Source organism: Amphiprion ocellaris, chromosome 5 (genome assembly GCF_022539595.1).
Source record: "Amphiprion ocellaris isolate individual 3 ecotype Okinawa chromosome 5, ASM2253959v1, whole genome shotgun sequence".
NCBI lineage: Eukaryota > Metazoa > Chordata > Actinopteri > Pomacentridae > Amphiprion > Amphiprion ocellaris.
Window position 1 is genome coordinate 7,322,461 of NC_072770.1, and position 20,629 is coordinate 7,343,089.

Genomic DNA, 20,629 nt, shown 5'->3' on the forward strand with positions numbered 1-20,629 from the left:
TTGCGCAGGAAGTATAATACCCGGCCGCAAAATCGATTGCATGACGCTATCTGGGGTTGATTAAGCAAACTGTCTGGTTACTGTCATTATTAAAAGTGCATTAGCTTAATGCTTTGGCTATGTCCGCGCTAAACCTGCACAACTAGATGAGTTTATTTTTTTTAAACAGCGGACATTAATAGAACTTAAAGGGCACCAATTGTTAAAAGAGTTCAAAAATAATACTGGTCAACGGCTGTGTGTCAGTAATTTCGGAGTAAATTTTTTTTCCAATATAAAAATAAACCAAGCTACCAGCTAGACAACTAGCCCATATGGCGTTTAGCAGTGTTTTAGCTGCTAAACGCTAAATCTTCCAATGGTAACAATAAACAGTATGAAGGAAACTTGTCATAGGTTATGACAATTTTCCTTCATACTGTTTATTTTTACTGTTTATGTTTTTATGACTCATAACTGATATTTAAACTTCATAACAACCAGAGCAAATTCCACCGTGTGCAGGAGATTTTGAGATGTGGATGAAAGTTCAGGAAAAAAAAAATGAGTAAGTGGACTGTGATTATTTTGCATCATCATAAAGGTAATTACAGCAATCCATTGTGAAATCAGCATAAAATTCAACAACTTTGCACCAATAGGCCATAAAGTTACCAATAAGAAGTGAAAAATCAAAGAATATTTACTTGAGTTTACCCTGAAGTTACATTTGTATTTTCACTATAGTTATTAGGGTCCTTCCAGAATTGGGCATTTTAAGTCCCACCCATTAAAATTCAAACAATCCATGTACAAAATATTAAACATGCAGTTCTTGTGTACATTTACTTGTTCTGAGACCAAAGCTAAAACATAAGGAGAAAAGAATGTTTTGAGATATTTTTAAAAATACCAAATAAGTCTGGAGTTCCCCCTAAAATGCCATTTTCTCTTGCCCCACCCCGACGATGACCAAATTGAATCTATTTACATTGATGTCTCTTGTAATTGTGGGATTTTTTTAAATCAACATAATATTTTATATCATAATTATCATGCATGGAACGTGTGTCCTACAACATACATGCAACCCTGTTAGCATAACCTTTTTAGCTGGTTGAAGAAGAAGAAAACAGTGAATCACATGAAACGCCGGAATTAACATCAAACATTTTTCCAAAAGAATGTGTAGAGCAAAGCTATGTCCTCTCTTCTATTTTTCAGGTTTTCATAACATTGTCAGCCTTGACTGAATGTCTCACTCTACTTCATGCAATCTTGCTTTGCATATTAGGATAAGACAAATTCTTTTTACTTTTTAAATCAGTAAGTTTGTCCTCTTGGTCAGCAGTTGCCACTAGCTAAATATCTAGCTTCTACTTCTGAGAAAAAGCTAACATTAGCATGGATTAGCAACCCTGTTACTGTGATTACAGTAGGGTTAGCAAACAACAAATAAAACATGGAATAAAAATTGCACCATTGATAGTTTATTACCTATTATTGATGAATATGTAGCAGAAAATTGTAAAAGAGAAGGTTTATTTTTCAAAAATTTTGAAGCCAAAATGTCCTCCAGTTCTGGAATGACCCATAACGTGATGTAATACTATCATACAGGACATCAATACCAAACTTTGATTTGAAGGCATTAATATAAGATACTTTATCTACCATGTTTTCCTGTGTTTAAGTGTTTCTACTCAGGTTTTGCAGCAGATTCAGTGGTTTTCAGCGCTGTAGTCGCCACCTCATTCTCTCCTTTCACCCTTCCCTGCAGTCCAAGGTGGAATGACAGTATGAATTTAGAAGCAGGACAACTGTATTTGTTGTCTGTATGGCACAGCAATATTAAATGTCCCCTTTGCACTTTGGCAGCACTTGCGGGGGCTGGCATGAGGTGTGTGCTGTCAGCTGCCTGGCGGACGGACCCCATCGGCCTACTATTGAAGAGTTTCTGCATTGCTGCCATTCCTGCTGGGGGTAGCTGATAGCAGCACTGAAAGGTAAGACAGTGGCTCTCTGTACTTTCTGCAGACCAGCTTACTACATTTACAGTAAGTCTTCTTAGCTGGATATAATATAGGCGCTGACAGTACATGTGATGTTATTTATTTACAATCTGTGGATTGTCCTCAGTCACAGAACCTCCCGGCACTTATTAAACATCTGACAAGGTAAGAGAAAGAAAGCTTCTCTTGCTTATTTCAATTAATAACCGACTGTCTTGATCAAAGCAGTTCATGTCAGTCTGCTCAGCCTCTCTTAAAATAACTGGAAATTTTGGCCTGTGATTCAACACCGTAGTATATACTAAAGCTTTTGTGTAAGTGATGTTACAATGTGGCCTGATAAAAAACTATCATCCCAGCAACAGACTCACAGTTTGTTGACAGTCACATGATGCTCTCTTCTCAGATGGCAGGAGGAATCTTCACCAACTTGGGCAACCTGTGTAATGTGGATTGTGCTAATGTCCACCCCCTGGTGTGTCACCTGTGCCGAGAGCAGTACCAGTCTCCATGTTTATTGGACTGCTACCACATCTTCTGTGCCCGCTGCCTGCGAGGTCGGACCAATGACAGCCACCTCAGCTGCCCCCTCTGTGGGTAAGAGACAACACTTTGAAGCTGATCAGGCCCAACCTCAGCTGTGACAGTTTAAACCCAATTTTTGAACTAAAAATTAATGTTTAACACAATGTTTCAATGCCTGCTGAGGCTTTTTGTATCACACCTATGGTATTAGGTCATAAATTCTCATACAAACCGAAAAACATGGGGGTCAAAGTCAAGGATTAATGGGTTTGGTTGCCTATAGACACACACAGCTTGCATCATGAGTACATCTAATGATGCTCCGACTGTTCGAATATGAATAATAAATTATATTTTTGCTTTTTAAAACCTCTTTGAGGGTCACGTTTTGTGTTAACATTAAAATTTTCCCTCGGGTCCGTATTAGGACAATGTTGCTCAAAAGAGATTTTTCCACGTAAATTGATTAGTAGATTGGTTTGGATTGTGCAGGTTTGAGCAGAATCCCTTTGGTTTCAGGGAGCATCTAATCTCTCTGTTTTGGTTTAAGGAGGCTGCTGTGACCCGTTGTTGGCCTGGTGTGGGTAGAGCAGGCCTGAGTGGCTGGAGCAGCTGCAGGGTCATCCCGGTCTCTTATTTAGCCCTTGGCCCCAGCACCTCAAAGGGGGTGCAAGTTCCATTAAGACCAGTCACACATCAAACAAAGCATACTGGTGTTTGGCAGCAGTGCCAGCAGCTTAGGGCAATCAAAAGCAGTCACATGATACCAATCCATTTCATCCCCTATTACAGAATGACTTGTGGTTCACAGTCACCTTCAGGTCTGCAGTGTTAGCTTGCCCTCACAGCAGGGACGAATAGAAGAGGTCCTCTACTGCAAGCTGATTATCTTTTTCTGTTACTTCAGGTAGACTGTGACCTAGATTTTTGATTCATCTTATCTAAAGATGAATGAAAAATGGTGATGAGTTTGGATGTCAAAGCATTTTTGTCTGTGCTCTTATCTTGTTCCTTGAGTGAAGTTTCCCACCGAGACCATTTTGACTCTGCCAAGTCATAGCTATATACTAGTCTTCAAGTAGTGTTTCTGCTGATGTTTCTATGAGTTGACTATGATTCTGTACATATGTTCACATCATAGCAGAAAAGTGCTGTGAATTGATTAAAATTCTCAAAAAAAGAAACCTATGGCTGGACCTCAGGTAACTTCAGCAACTGTCTAACAGGTATTTAATCTTTCTCTACGTTGATATGCGTCATATTTAATAGTCAGCAGTTTAAGTCAAAGTAATACCGACATAGTGCTTTTGTTATGCAGAACTGAAAAATGATGTAGGAAATGGTCATTATTTTTGTGTGAAATAACTCGATGGGCATATAGCCACTGAGTGCTGTATGAGCTCAGGATATAGGGATCCACTATCTGGCTGCTACTATTTCCATCATGCTAACAGCTGCTCACTCAAGAACCAAGTAATCTAGGAATTCACTAGTCAGCTATTAGTGGAACACAATAGATCCTCGTTGCTATGAAAACTAGATAAAGCCTGCACAGCAGAGTGCAGGAACAACTGCACCACGACTGTGCAGATGTGGTTATTATTACAGAAAACTCTTGATATAACATCTGTTATTCAACCCCAAATTAAATCTTTCTTGAGGTTGATTTTAAACTCACTGTGTTGCCAAGGCCTGGTTAAACTTTATTTTACTCAGACATTTGTCAGAGGTGACATGATTATTGCTTGACGGAAAATGAAGCTGTCTTCAGTATTACTAGTTTTTCAGGGAAACACTGATTCTGAACCCCTAAATGAGAACATGCGCTGCTGCTTCTGTCATATCAGAAAATATCTTAAGATTCAGACTGGTAAAATAAAGAATGTGAATGTGCCACCTTAGGCTCTGCTAAGTTAAAAGGGCATTTTTCCCATTATTTTTGTGCAGTTTGTTTACAAATAGATTAGATGACATGAGAAATTGTTACCTGCAGGCCTCATTTAATGACACCAAGATAACATTGCACTGACTGCTCTGGAAACCTAAACTGACCACCCACATTTTAGAATCATTTAAGTCAAAAACACTGTGCTCAGTAAACTCTAGCTACTACTGAAGTGAAGAAAATTAGAATTTAAATCTAAATGCAACTGCAAATCTTGCGGTCTCTCTTTTAACATCTGCCAAATAAAAGAGCAGTGCTAAACTGTCAACTTAGATGACACTGTTCACATGATGACATGCTTCTGTGTGTATAAAAAGATTAATTTGCTACACAGTTTGTGGTCCACTGAAAGAAAAAACTCCTTTTAATCAGAGATAACAGAGCGCCATCTTCTGGGATGTCACAAGAATGCAATGAAGGAGGTGAAGGTTTTATCTTTAATGGCACCATCTATGCGTTAAACAAATTAATTTACTGACATGCTTTTGTTTAAAACATGTACATTTAAACAAATTAGAATTCTTCTTACTGATGAAATCAACCATCCGCCCAGTGTTAAACTTAAAACATATCAAAAGGCAGAAAATATGAAGCAATGTAATTACACCGGTTTTATGACAAGACATGAAAAGTTAGCGACTGATTTAGTCCTTTCAGCTGCTGGGAGTTCAATTTTCCTGTTGGTATCCCTCTGTCTTCATGTCATTCAGGCCAAGCTCTTCATTCTGCTCAAAAGAACGACTGTACTTCTCAATAACCATCTCGGGGTCTGGGTCCGGGGCATACACGTTCTGCAAATAGCTGTTCCCTGCTGGGTCATCCAGGACGATGTGGACATTAATTTCCCCTGCGATGACCTTGTCTATCTTCTCTCCAAACTCATTCAGCTTCTGCACACGATCTGTAGTGCCGCTGTCACCGCAGACGAAGGGGTTTTTGGCCACAATCAGGTCTTTGATGTCTTTTAGTAGGCCCTCCACGGTCGTGAACTTTCCTCCCAGAGCCGCCATCCCCAGCTCAAATTCCAGCTCTGGGATGAGGACGGAGCACGTCTCCGACTTGAGGAGGTCTCGGCTCATGTCTGAAGGGTCGGTGATGTTCAGTGTGATCTTGGTGCCGAGCTCCTCTGTGGCTCCGCCTGATTTCACCTCATTGGTCCGGTGGCCGCAGCTGTCGCAGTTAGTCGCCATGATGATGACCTCCTTGAAGTGAGGGATCTGGACTAGCTTCATGTTGGTTGAGGCTGGCGCGTTGCACTCCGGGCAGTTGGTGTTGAAGACCAGAACTTCGTTTCTCATAGTGTCCAGGTCATTAGCTGCAGGTTCCTCATCCGAGTCATCATCGGCCCTGATCCCCAGCTGCTTATCCTGCTGGATCGTTCGCTTGAACAAGGACATAGTGAGAGCCTCATCTTTTCGAGGGGCCACGGGATTTTCCACAAAACTGTTCCCAGATGGATCCTCAATCACCAGTGTGAATTCATTTTCGACCTCTTTTAGCTTCTTCAGCCTCTGGATGAATTCATCTATTTTGTCAGCCACCTCTGGGTCAGCTGCTCGCCTGACAGCTTGGTCCTGCTTCAGCCCAGCCACTGCTCGGTCTAAAAGGCCCTCGATAGTGGACAACGAGCCTTTCTGGGTGAAGGGAGGGATTTCAAAATCCAGCTCAGGGATCCTGGTGGTGGCACAATCTGCTTTGACAACCTCCCGGTTCAGGTCCTGTTTTGTTCGGACCTTCAGCGTGTAACAAACGCCTTGCTCTTGAATGCGGCCCGCAGACTGTATTTCGGTGTTTGACCAGCTGCAGTTAGCGCAACTGAAAGAGCTGACGATTATTTCTTTAAAAAATGGTATTTTGGTCAGGAGCAAACGCGTCGTACCATTCTGGTAGCAGTTCATACACAGGCTCTCTATCTCAGTGGGCTGCCAGTCTTCGTCGTCGGCGCTGATATCCTTGAAAACACTCCCACCTCGGACATTTTCCTCGGAAATAACAGACATTTTCACGCTGAATGTGATCCTCTCTGCAGTCAGGGCTTGTATATACACTGTCCTTTCTTCAGACACAGCGCTTGCCAGAACTTTCTAGATAACTGCACGCCAAACCACAACTACGGAACACGTTTGCGTAACAAACTCTTCCGCGTCCTCTTCTTCTTCGGCCACGGCGGTGTTCAGGACACCTCTGCTGCCCCCTCAGGTCCACTGCAGTACTGCACCAGCATATTCTGGAGGTAGTTGCTTCGGACTAAATAATGCAGGGTCAATATATAATTGAGGGACTTTTGAAGTCCATGGGATATATCTTGCATACATTTTTATTCAAAATTAAAAAAAAGCAAACTATTTTTAAAATGTTCATTATGGTCATGTCTTTACTAATTCCATATATTGTTATTATGAAAAGAATCACTTATGAATATAAAATGACTGGATATCACAAAAATGTCAACTAAATAGCCATCCAAATTTAAAACCAACCACCATCTAATTAGCTAAACAATAGTAAAATGAGGTTATTCAAAAATAGTTTTGATTGCATTCTTTTTATTAAGTTGAGATAATCATGACAGATATTTCTTTTTGGCAATATATCAAATTTTATGTGGAAAATAACAAATTGTATCTGTGTTCGAGAAATTGCTTTCAACTAAATTACCCATTACAAAAGCACCTCTCATGGAAGTGTGTTAATTCCAAATCACATGCTCCACATGATGTCATTTCCTCCTGAAGAAAAGACTGGCAAGACTCCAAGGCTTTCTGAGTTATTTAATATAAAATAGTGTGTGAGTCAAGTGTGGATTTATCGCATGTCAACAGGTTTACTACAACATCTTTATAAATAACTTTCAATATCAATTTTACTCAATTGTACATATAATATTTAGAAGAATCTTTCTCTAAAAATGCCACGTGGTGCTTGGTTATAGACGACCATGTTTATTTTAGGCCTGAAAACAGCAGAAATGTCATTTATTAATATTGCCATTCACCTCTTTAAATTATTTTTTAAGTTTTATGTACTGTAACTAAATTGCCTTGTTGTTATATATGTATGGTTGAGTGGAAGCTGTATGTTACTGTTCCTTTTTTTGGAGTTGGCTTTTGGTTTTAGTTTACATTCTTCCTGTAAAGATCAAAAAGTCTTAGAATTTCTTACATGACTTTTCTTTCTTTTTGATTTTGATTTTTGCAGCACAGTTGGTCAGTTCGTAAAATTAACTTCTCATTTTTGACAAAATATTTAGTATTAGAAAGTATTTTGTATATTTGTTGTTACTAGTTGACTTCTGCATTATCTTTTTGTTATTAGTGTGTGCTCAAAAACATGACTCCATGACAGCTTTAATATATATATATATATATATATATATATATATATATATATATATATATATATATATATATATATATATATATATATATATATATATATATATATATATGTATGTATATATATTTTTTTTTCAGTTTACCCATAATCAGAGACTGTTTGAGCCTCTTGATCAATTTTACAGATTCTTAATCAGTGACATGATGAGGAATAACAGTATAACTTTCAGACTTATCTTTAATAGTTCCTTAGATATTGTCATTCAAACATAGCCTCAAATTTGAATATGCAAACAAACATGCTAGAGTGAGAGGGACTACAGCAAGAACTAATGACTGTTCTTCTCCCTTCAATGTCAGTCTTGTTTGTTTTTTTTTGTTGTTTTTTTTTTTTTTTTATCAAATTCAGCGATTTTTTTTCTTGGTAGATCTCAACTTGCTTGCTTGTATTAATAATTTATTTAATTATGCCGTGATTTCTTTTGACAAATCATTTGCTGAATGTCTGTGTTTGCCACAGATACCCATCAGCAGTGAAAGGTAATAACGCCCTTCCACCAGAGGACCGTCTGCTGAAGTTCCTTGTGGACAACAATGCAGATACTGAGGAGATAGTGCAGTGTGCCAACTGTGACCAGGAAAGTAACAAAAAGGTACAAAGTGAACCTACATCATCCACAAATTGGGTCTCCTTTGGGTCTCCACACTTTGTTCTGGCCACAGCTTTAATGATGTGTTAACATAGACTGATAGTGAAAGAAAATAGAGACATGACCAACATATTTGAAATATATACAAAATCTTAAAAAAAAAAAAAAAAAAAAAAAAGAAACGACTCACAGCAGGGAGAGAAAACAGAACCTTAAGTCACAGAAATCACATAAAAGAAGAGATCAGTTTTCTAGAGATACAAGTATTTTACTGCTTAATATCTGAAGACATAAAAGTGAACCTAAAGGATGCACAAGGATGAAGCTTTAAAGGACCAGAGTGCTTTAAACTACTGTAAGAGACAGTTTGTATCTGATTCTTAATTATGTTTCAGTTTTGGTTTAGAACGGTAAGGTCTCTATGCACAGACATTTTTAATGTGATTTCTGCATTTTTCAAATTATTTTGATTGGAATAAGTTATGCTATTTCTGTTTGGAGAAATTCGACTAATCTGGTAAAATCTAGATCAGTTTATTCAATCATTCCAGTATTCATATCCAGAGTTTTTTTTTTTTTACTGCTACAGTCAAAATAAAGAACAAATTAAGATATTTTTAATAAAACTCACCATTTTGTATCTTTAAAAAATAAAACAAACTATATTTTTTGTTGCTTTTTCACTTGTTTTTTTGTCCAGGACACAGGGTTGATGTACTACTGTAACACTTGCAACCAGCCGCTATGCGCTGCCTGCAGGGAACTGACACACAAGGCCAGAATGTTTTCCCACCATGAGATTGTGTCTCTGGCCAAACGCACCAAAGCCAAACACAGGAAATGCCGTGAGTGTCACCTGTAATTTACTCCACGAGAATTACTCACCAACAAGGTGCAGAGTGCAGTGCAGAGATAAGAAATGTTGTCCAGCCTGTGCTCTGCTTGAATTTCCTTGGCTACATATTTATCTTGTTCTCTAGTGGGCAGTTCATGAAAGTAATATGACAGGAGTAGTGTTAACACTTGATGATACACCTTAGTCTCTCAATTTCAAGCCAATCTGTGTTTGGATCTAGTTTGTCACAACCTGCTCATTAGAATAACAGAAGACATTAACACTGTCACTCCTGAAGTTAAAAATGCAACTGTGTCTCCACAGCTCTCCACGAGGAGCCCTATATCCTTTTCTCGACAGAGAATAAGTCTATGCTCTGCATCAAATGCTTCAGAGACATGCAAGTGTGAGTCAATCCATTACACAAAAATAGATGTCTGTAATATTGTAAGGCAGTGACCTTACAACTGTAAACATCCATCCAACATCTATACACCGCTTGATCCTCATTAGGGTCTCGGGTGGACTGGAGTCTATCCCAGCTGACTTACGGGGAAGGCAGGGGACACCCTGAACAGGTCACCAGTCTATCACAGGGCTACATATAGAGAGAAATAATCACACTCACATTCACGCCTACGGACAATTTAGAGTTACCAATTACCCTCAGCATGTTTTTGGACTGTGGGAGGAAGCCAGAGAACCCGGAGAAAACGCACACATGCACAGGAAGAACATGCAAACTCCATGCAGAAAGATCCTGGGAAGACCGTGATGCGAACCAGTGATCTTCTAGCTGGAAGGCGAAAGTGTTAACCACCACGCTACTGTGCAGCCCCCGACCGTAAACAACAGAGTTTTTAAAAACATTTTTTTCATTTTTTTTTAAACAACTTGCTATTATTTGGAAAATTTTCCCTTGTTTTGTTTAATTATAGATAATAAGTAGTAAAATCACACAGAGAAAATTAACGTAAATGTCAATCATAAAAAACAAGAAGAACCTGGAAATCATGTTCACATTTAATTTCAGTTTTATATTTGAGTTTTCTCTAAGTTTTTACAGGTATTTTCTGGTAACTTTACAGCTTTTTTTATACTAAAACATTTTGTAATTTAATTTCTTTTCAATTTTTAATACAAATTCTAATATCACAATGTTTTTTCTGTTTTTCATCAGGTGATAATCTGTAAGCTTTTATTGTATGTCATTCTGTGATATTTTTATATTTTTTCTACATTATTTCTCATTTAATTGCAATAACTACATTAACAGGGGAAAGCTCTAACTGTTAAATACCAGCAATATAATGTATTTATTATACATACAGTAACTAGTCTTTGGTAGTTTTTAATGTACTGTTTTTAACATATTTTTTCTGACATCCTTGTGCCAGATTTTTACAGTTTACAGTGGCATGAAAAAGTATCTGAACCCTTTGGAATTTCTCACATTTCTGCATAAAATCACCATCAAATGTGATCTAATCTTTGTCAAAATCACACAAATGAAAAAAAAACAGTGTCTGCTTTAACTAAAACCACCCAAACAGTTATAGGTTTTCATATTTTTAATGAGGATAACATGCAAACAATGACAGAAGGGGGAGGATTAAGAAACTGAACCTTCGCATTTAATATCTGGTTGCCCCCCCTTTGGCAGCAATAGCTTCAACCAGACGTTTCCTGTAGTTGCAGATCAGTCTGGCACATCGATCAGGATCAATCTTGGACCATTCCTCTTTACAAAACTGCTGCAGTTCAGATTCCTGGGATGTCTGGCATGAATCGCTCTCTTGAGGTCATGCCACAGCATCTCAATGGGGTTCAAGTCAGGACTTTGACTTGGCCACTCCAGAACATGTATTTTGTTCTTCTGAAACCATTCTGAAGTTGATTTACTTCTGTGTTTTGGGTCATTGTCCTGTTGCAGCATCCATCCTCTTTTTAGCTTCAACTGTCTGACAGACAGCCTCAGCTTTTCCTGCAAAACATTCTAATAAACTTTTGAATTCATTTTTCCATTAATGATTGCAAGTTGTCCAGGCCCTGAGGCAGCAAAACAGCCCCAAACCATGATGCTCCCTCCACCATGCTTCACGGTGGGGATGAGGTGTTGATGTTGGTGAGCTGTTCCATTTTTCCTCCATACATGACGTTGTGTGTTCCTCCCAAACAATTCAACTTTCGTTTCATCAGTCCACAAAATATTTTGCCAGAAGTTCTGTGGAGTGTCCACGTGCCTTTTTGCGAACATTAAACGCGCAGCAATGTTTTTTTTAGACAGCAGTGGCTTCCTCCATGGAGTCCTCCCATGAACACCATTCTTGGCCAGTGTTTTACATATTGTCGATGTATGCACAGAGATATTGGACTGTGCCAGTGATTTCTGTAAGTCTTTAGCAGACACTCGAGGGTTCTTTTTTACCTCTCTGAGCATTCTGCGCTGAACTCTTGTGATTTTTGGTGGACGGCCACTCCTTGGGAGAGAAGCAAAAGTGCCAAACTCTCTCTATTTGTAGACAATTTCTCTAATTGTGGATTGATGAACATCCAGACTTTTAGAGATGGTTTTGTAACCTTTCCCAGCTTTATACAAATCAACAATTCCTGATCACAGGTCTTCAGAGAGCTCTTTTGAGCGAGCCATGGTGCACATCAGACAATGCTTCTCATCAAGACACAATTCTTATCAGGTGTGTGTTTTATAGTGGGGAAGGCAGCTTTAAGCCACTCCTCGGGACACACCCCCGACTTAAATTATTTGGTAAAAATTGGTATTAATTGCGGGCTGCACAGTGGTGTAGTGGTTAGCACTTTCGCCTTGCAGCGAGAAGATCCCTGGTTCGCGTCCCGGCTTTCCCGGGATCTGTCTGCATGGAGTTTGCATGTTCTCCCTGTGCATGCGTGGGTTCTCTCCGGGTACTCCGGCTTCCTCCCACAGTCCAAAAATATGCTGAGGTTAATTGATTATTCTAAATTGCCCGTAGGTGTGAATGTGTGAGTGATTGTTTGTCTTTGTATGTAGCCCTGCGACAGACTGGCGACCTGTCTAGGGTGTCCCCTGCCTTTGCCCGAGTCAGCTGGGATAGGCTCCAGCCCCCCCCGCGACCCTAGTGAGGATTAAGCGGTGTATAGATAATGGATGGATGGATGGTATTAATTGCTCTCAAAGTCTCCTTAGGCAGAAGGTTCAGTTACTTATTCCTCCCCCTTCTGTCATTGTTTGCATGTTATCCTCATTAAAAATATGAAAACCTATAAATGTTTGGGTTGTTTTAGTTAAAGCAGACACTGTTTTTTCATTTGTGTGATTTTAACAAAGATCAGATCACATTTGATGGTGATTTTATGCAGAAATGTGGGAAATTCCAAAGGGTTTGGATACTTTTTCATGCCACTGTACTTACTCTTTTTAAAGTAGTGTAGGTAAAGTGTCGTGATATTGAAATAAACTTGAATTGGACTGATTAAACTGGATGTTCTTTGCTTTTCACAGGGAAAGTCGGACTCATTGCATTGATATTGAAACAGCTTACTCCCAGGGCTGTGAGATGCTGGACCAGGCGGTGCTGGTGAGAGACGCCTTTCTGTTCATCTGCATATTTATGACACTCAAAGCAAAATTTTTGGCATGTTAAATGTTTCAAGCACTCAGCAGTGGTGTTGATATTGTGAGATGAGGTGCAGGTGTGCACAAAATTTAGCTCATTACAAAGAAATTAAAATTCTGACTCAAATATGTCTGGTCTCACCAGGAAAGGCTTGGATATCTGAGCCATAGAATCTGATCATTTGTGTCATTTTACAGTAACAAAATAAGAATGTAGTCACAAAAACAAAAGTAGATGTGAATACTCTGCTCCTGGTGCTTTGCCTAAAGCCACTACTGTATTTAAACCATCTCCATTCTCAATTAACTCTAATGGGTATATTTGTACAGTAGAACAGATTCAGTTTCCACTTTTCCTGATCATGAAATTCTTATAAACCATTTTGATGGCAAATCAATGTCAGTTTAGTTGCCCGCAGTGGCCTTAAATTAACAGAGAGCCTCGTTTTGTCTCTGTAGGTGGTTAAGGAGTTGCAAACTTCAACCGGAGAGGCGATCCTTCTGCTGAGAGCGATGATCGGAGAAGTTTGTCTCAATGTGGAGGAAGAAGAGAGTGCAATCTGTAGTCTGTTCAACAGTTTGCAGGTTATATAATGTGCCAGATGCATTCGATTTGCCTCAACTGTTGTTTTTTAAATTTTTTTCCCTTTAGCCTTCTGTGAAAAGATTGATTTCGTAAATGCATATTTATTTAAATGGACGATGTTTCAAACATCATCATTGTTAGGTCAGAATTATTATTTTTCTTTTTGCATTATGCATATTTGTTAGTAATAGTAGAGAGAGATAAGGTGATGACATGCAGCTACGATGTCAGGCTACCTACCTGGGTTTCTGCAGTTCAGACTCAGCCTTGATGCTTTACCACATGAACTACACTACCATTCAAAAGTTTGGGGTCACTTAGAAATGTCCTTATTTTTGAAAGACAAGCAGTTTTTTTCCAATAAAGATAACAGTCTAGACATTGTTAATGTAGTAAATGACTATTCTAGCTGGAAACGGCTGATTTTTAATGGAATATCTATCTATATGGGGTACAGAGGAACATTTCCAGCAACCATCACTCGTGTTCTAATGCTACATTGTGTTAGCTAATGGTGTTGAAAGGCTGATTGATGATTAGAAAACCCTTGTGTAATTATGTTAGCACATGAATAAAAGTTTGAGTTTCCGTGAAAAACATGAAATTATCTGGATGACCCCAAACTTAGACCGATAGTGTATATACCAAGACAACCATGTCAGAATTTGCAAACAAAAAGATACCATCAGGCTGGTAGGCTCTATGATGACAAGTATGATGGATTGTAAAGACTGTTAAAATCCTTTGTTTGGAAAAGATATAATATATAAAATATCATGTCAAATCGTTTACCTGTCAAACATCCATCTGTGCTCGAAACATTGTTTACTTGATTGTATTATGGTTCAGTCAGTGGAGTCTATGTGCAGGTGTTACTCCTCATAGGCAGTAAAGTAAATGTACTCAAGTACTGTACATTAGTGCATTTATAAAAGTACATGATTAGTTTGGTTTTGTGACACTTTCAATTTCACCTCCACTATACTTAAGAGGGAAATATTGGGCTATTTGCTCCAGTACATGTTTCTGACAGCTGTTTCTGTCAAGCCTTTTATGATATTCTGAATGACTTCAAATGGAATGAATTGTTGTACAGTAAATAAAATTGTGTATAAAATTAGTTAAATCAGGTTTATCTCAATCTGCTACTACATTTAAGGCTGCTTGCATGTTAATGCATCAGTAGTACTAATAATTCAATTGTGTAACGTATAAAAAGCCCATTTTGGTGTGTATACTTTAATTTTATACTTTAAGTACGTTTTGCTCATAATATTTGCATACTTTTGGTAAGATCGGAATTATTGGACTTTACTTATAATTCTGTATTTTAAAATTGTGGTGTTGCTATTTTGAGTTCTGGTATCACAGCTCATAGGTGCTAATTAGCAGTTTTGCCCCTGTCTATGATGTGCTTCTAAATATACTCTAATGTTTCTAATATAACAGCAATTACCATCATGACACTTCAAACAGATAAGGGGAGGAGGTATTTGCAATTACATTTTCACCTTTGATGATTCTTGACTCACCATGTATAGATTTATTAGATCAGATCCGTTTAGACAGCTGTACAGAAGTAGACTAACTGTTGCATGTTTTGCTTTGATTTTTCCATCTGCACGGCCAATCTCAACCATCTACTTCACAATGAGATTCAAATGTTCTCAGTATTGTGCCTAGAAATAACATACAATTGCGGTCCACTCCATCCAACACCATTAGCACTGCTTGGCCACTGGATGTCTCTGTTAACCTAATTGTGGGAGAAGAGTATTTTCTGTGTATATTGAATGATCCAAGAGAGCGGGCAACACACTGTGGAATTTACAATTGGTTTTTTTTTCTTCTTTTTCACAAGCTGAAAATTAGGTATTAGAGAGCTCAAGGCCATTTTCACAGCAATGTAAGAAATAAAAGGCTGTTTTCTCTGTTCTCTGACAGGAAAAACTAGCAGAGAGGAAGAAGATTCTGCTGAAAGCAGCTCAGAGGTAAAATAAAACACAAAGACTTACAGTTCTTATACAAAAATGCACTTGCATTGCCACAAAGGTTGTGCCACAATATTTGCTAAATGGAATGCTATTATCCTGCTGTCACCGGGCAACTTGACACCTTTTTTCTATTGTATCATGCTGCATTGTACTCGAGGTGATGAATAGCTGCGCCCCGTTTGCTGTGGAATAATCTGTCCACACCAAACACATTTTCTTGGGTGATTTTCATTTTAACAAAGCATTGCTGCTGAATTAAAAACCACTTGAGACGGATTGCAGTTTTCAAGCCAGTTTGCAAGTTGTGCCTGGATCCAATCAAATGAAATGAAGCAAAATGAAAAATATTAACATACAAATATACAATATGTAAATTATAGAGTTATCCCGTTCATAATATCACCACCAGCTGCTGCTGCAGGAAAACATGGAAACAGTCTGTAGATTGCATCCATTTTTATTTTTGTTTTTTGCATCAGTGTGTCATCAAGCCAACGTAGCACACTGTCTGGAGAATAAGATCTTAACTTTTTTTGTTTACATTTGTGGCAGCCTGCCATGATGTTTCTTGCTTTGTAGCTGCTTTGTTGTGCAGGCTGTAAAATGATTAATATTTCAAAAATACTTTGCAGAAATCTGATAATGACAGCTTCACAAATCATTAATTTAACATCCTAGAAGTATCCAGCCACTACAATAATTAAAAATAGATCTCTACAGCAATCAATAAAGTTTGATTTAATGCCACCCAAGGTGTAGAATTAATTAGTAAATAAGTTTAAATTATTTCACATTAGTTAAAATGTATGGAAGATTAATAGCTGTTTGCTGTGTGAAGATAAACTGACGAAAAAATTCACATAAAACTGCAAACTCATTTCCAATCAGCAGTTCAAGATGGAAAACTCTGAATGACAAGCTTTTCCCAGCTCTGTCCTCCTCCAGTGTGCGCTGTATGCATACGTGTGCTTGATTGAATGAGAACAATTCTGTGTATGTGAGTGAGCTTGTGTATCGTGTTGCACTCTGTGAGGATCTTTAATGAGATTTTTGCATCCTCCATCTCTCTCTGTCTCCCTCTTTCTCTCCATTGCCTGGAAGCCATCCAGTGGCTGGGTTCCCGGAAGGGTGTTAAAGGATATTTATGTCGGGCTTTTGTGTGTCCGGCCCTACGTCTGTGTCTGTTACGTGAGAAGACAGATAGATTAGCTTCTGGAAATATGGAGTATGTTGTTTGTGGTTGCACCTCCAGAGCCGAATCCTCTGTGTATTGTGGCGGGCGAGAATGTGAACGTGTAGTCTTACATGTGTGTGTTTGTTTGCAGTCAACATGAAGAGAAGGAGAAAGCACTAAAGGAACAGCTGTCACACCTTACTGCCCTCCTACCAACCCTGCAGGTAGAGTACAAGAAAGACCTGATGATAGATAACTATCATTAGGACCAAAATGATGACTGCTGCTGACATATTTCTGCTCAAAAACTATGCTACCTTGAGGGAAAGTACCCAGATCTGTTACTGAAATAAAGCTACAAATACAGGCATGTAAAAATACTCTATTAAAAGCCCTGCATTCAAATTCACTCTTTTGCAAGATTAAAAGATATTATAAGTTTCAAATTTATGGTGAATACTGATGCATTATTATGTAAGTAACATTTTACTGTTGAGATTTAACTACCATGCAGTATATACAGTTCCCAACCTAGAGGTTGAGCCCCTCCAAAATAAAATAAACCAGAGCTAGTTATCGTGCACTATAGATTAAATATGCTACTGTTCAAAGGTTTGGGGTCACTTATGAATAATTTTTGAAAGAAAAGCATTTTTTTTTCAATGAAGATAACATTAAATTAATCAGGAGTACAGGTGGTAAACGACTATTCTAGCTGGAAACAGCTGATTTTTAATGGAATATCTACATAGGGGTACAGAGGAACATTTCCAGCAACCATCACTCCTGTGTTCTAATTATACATTGTGTTAGCTAATGGTGTTGAAAGGCTAATTGATGATTAGAAAACCCTTGTGCAATTGTGTTAGAACATGAATAAAAGTGTGAGTTTTCATGGAAAACATGAAATTGTCTGGGTGACCCCAAACTTTTGAATGGTAGTGTATGTGTAATATCTCCATTGATATGTGCAATAGTGTAATTTTCCACATTCGGAAGATTTTTATCTGTGTCGTGTCTGAATACCACACATGGAAAAGTCTGTACTTTTGTACATTTGTGTTCATTTATATTTTCTATTGATGTTCTCTACATGTTTGCACTATCCCGTTTGCTGCTATAACACTTCAATTAACAACAAAGATAAGATAACCCTATATTAATCCCACAGTAGGGGTACTGTGGGATTAATATAGGGTTATCTTATCTTTGTTGTGTTTTGGAAGCTTATCATGTTTTTTTTTTCATCAGAAGCTTTATCTGAACTTCAGCTGTTAGAAATGCCAGTTACAGTGTATACATTTCTTAAAGCGCATCCGGTGGTTTAAGTGCTAACTTTCGAACCTCGGATGTTTTTAGGTCCACCTTGTCACCTGCTCGGCCTTCCTCAGCTCAGCCAACAAGTTTGAGTTTTTGGATATGGGTTATGTGAGTACAGCAACAATTTGAGGAACATAAAGTATGAACCATGTTTATTACTTCTCCATTCCATGGGTATTTTATTAAATATTTATAAAGAGTAACAGCACTGCAGCACAAAACCTATGGGAGTAGGAGTGAATGGCTGGATAAGGGAGGAGAAAACGAATTAATAACAGAGAAGTCGTAACAAAAAAGCAATCAATTGGGTAAAAAATAGTGAAAATAAAATAATTAATTACTTAACTGAATGAAATTGATTTTGCAGGCTGAGATGTTATGATATTTACGCTATAATCCTTCTTCCAAACTGCCCTGTCTGCTGTGTACACACAGTTTTCTCTGAGGAAGTTTTCTTGGCAGGAGAAAAGTTACAGTACAGCCGGAACGGATTGGTTTTTAAATGGAGGCTGTCCATAATGTCTCAGGGAGGTGAGAGAGGTCACCAAATCAAACCCGGATGTTCTTGCTTACACAGCAACTCATGGAGAGGCTGAAGAGGATTGTAAAGCTCCCTCATCGACTGAGACCAGTGCAGAGCAGCAAAGTGAGTACAGGAGCAGCTTCATGCAAAGCTGGAAAAAGTCGCTTTTAAAACGTAATCCTCTGCAGTGCGCTGATTAGTTGTTTCACTGCTTCTCGAACTATTTGTTGTCATGAAAAGTGCAGTGCTTTCTAATGGGCACTTTATTAATGTACTGATCAGGGACAACAAACATTTCATCCGCACTTCCTGGACAGGTTGATGGATAGAAACTACATCAAGGTAGTTGATTTAGTTGATCGTTTAGTTGTTCACTTATGCATTCTCTTTTCATTTAGGGTGCAGCACAAATGAAAGGAGAATTAGTACTTCCATTATACAATTATACAACACTTTAGGCTTGCAACCAAAGACTAAGGTTACGGTAAACTTAGCCAACATGTTTTTGAGAGGAAAACTGAAATCTGTCAGCGATAATTAATCAAAAATGATAGTGTTCTAAAAAAAAAGAGAGAAAACATTCATTCTTTAGTTAGACAAAATAATTGTAAAAACTCTAAGTCCCACCTAACTAAAGCTGTTAACATGACCTATTTTGTCCCAGTTATTACTCCGTCGGAACGCGGTGGAGTTATGTAACGATCAGCATTGGTCTGTCTGTCTGTCTGTTAGCAACATTACTCAAAAACGGATCAGCAGATTTGGATGAAATTTTCAGGGAAGGTCACAAATGACCCAAGGACCAAAGTGATTAGATTTTGGCAGTAATGTGGCTTATAGTCTGCATTCATGGATTTTAAAAAAAATTCTGTATCATTGCGAGATAGCGGCACAGCGTCACTGTAACTATGACAACAAATGAACACTATGTCAGCTGCCTGCTGGCGATCACATTATTGCGATACTACTGCAAATCCACCGCTGCGGACCACGACTTTTTAAAAGATTTCATCCATCGAATATCATCCAACGACTGAGCAGGGTTGGCAGAGTGCTACGCTCTGAGTGCTTTTCTAGTTATTTTGTATGACAGTGCAGTCATTGCTGCTGTGTCTTTTCCACATACTTCACTGAATGTATCATTACATATTAGTAAGTAAAGCAGAAACATTCAGAAAGTTGATGATTTAGGAGGGAAAAAAAATCGCACCACCTTGTATTGTTTTATCCCATCGCCTGGATTATCACAACAGTTTCTTTACCCGCCTGAACCAAATATCTATGTATCCACTCAAGACTATACAGAACTGTTAACCAGATCCAAGATTACAATGCTACTCTTTTATTCTCTTTATGCTGACAACCAGTACGTTTTAGGGTGGATTTTAGGCCTTTCATGGCCTATCTTCTATATCTCTGAACTGTTTTTTAAGTTGAGGCTCTGAGCTGTCTGCCCGAGGAAAACAGGTCAGCTGAGCCACTGACCTCTTTTGACCTTTTCCTACACTTTACTGATTTTTGTACACTAAATTGCTTTTTTATCTGACTTCCTTTTAAACTTGATGATTTTATAACTTTAGCAGTTTTATTTTGCTAACCTTGTGAAGCACTTTGGATTTGGAAAAGCGTTGTGTAAAGATTATTGTTGTGGCTGTCATCGTCGTTATAGTCTTGAGTAAGGTGTTAATCACAACAAGCCAGCAGGAAAACTTCAGTGCTTCTTGGCATCAACTCTACAAATCTAGAACTCTACAAAAATATATTTACTTGTTTGATGGTTTGTCATGCCACACTAAAATTTTCCATGGGTGATCTTAGGTCTTGAGGGAGGATTCAGATAATGTTCAATCTCATAAAACCTTTCAGCAAAGAAAGCCCAGATTAAAAAAAAAAAAAAGATGTCTGCTGTCTGTGAGAAAACGTTTTCTGTCACTATGCTGCTCTATAATTATTGTTTGATGTTACAAAACCTTAAAAAATACTTGATCTGCTTCAGGAATAAGTGTCTATGGAAGAGATATACTTGGCACTATAGCATCTCCAGTTATTAAGTGTACTTTTCAGCATTTTGTTTGTTCTTCCTTTGTATGATGTTGTATTCTTTTAAAATTAATATGAGTTTAAGTGACTTTACCTCT

At 38.2% G+C, this 20,629-nt stretch overlaps 2 protein-coding genes across 8 annotated transcripts in view; one reads left to right on the forward strand and one right to left on the reverse strand.

Moving 5' to 3' along the window:
• Positions 1-1,848: 1,848 nt before the first annotated feature.
• rnf207a (ring finger protein 207a) overlaps positions 1,849-20,629 on the forward strand; it is a 32,221-nt gene continuing 13,440 nt past the window's right edge. For 2 of the 7 annotated variants that reach the window (XM_055010737.1, XM_055010743.1), the window contains exons 1-10: positions 2,198-2,588; positions 8,317-8,449; positions 9,147-9,291; positions 9,606-9,687; positions 12,781-12,856; positions 13,354-13,479; positions 15,425-15,471; positions 16,800-16,872; positions 18,008-18,076; positions 18,546-18,614. In XM_055010737.1, coding sequence (XP_054866712.1) covers positions 2,380-2,588; positions 8,317-8,449; positions 9,147-9,291; positions 9,606-9,687; positions 12,781-12,856; positions 13,354-13,479; positions 15,425-15,471; positions 16,800-16,872; positions 18,008-18,076; positions 18,546-18,614 — 1,029 coding nt within the window. In that variant the 5' untranslated portion in view covers positions 2,198-2,379. The other 5 variants (XM_055010739.1, XM_055010741.1, XM_055010738.1 and 2 more) reach the window with 5 other exon arrangements.
• zpr1 (ZPR1 zinc finger) lies at positions 4,803-6,612 on the reverse strand. Its single transcript, XM_023291623.3, has one exon. It carries the CDS (start codon positions 6,459-6,461, stop codon positions 5,130-5,132), a length of 1,332 nt encoding a protein of 443 aa, XP_023147391.1. The 5' UTR covers positions 6,462-6,612; the 3' UTR covers positions 4,803-5,129.

Coding starts and splice junctions, on each gene's coding strand:
- zpr1 (XM_023291623.3), bottom strand. CDS start 6,461: ATGTCTGTTATTTCCGAGGAAAATGTCCGAGGTGGGAGTGTTTTCAAG.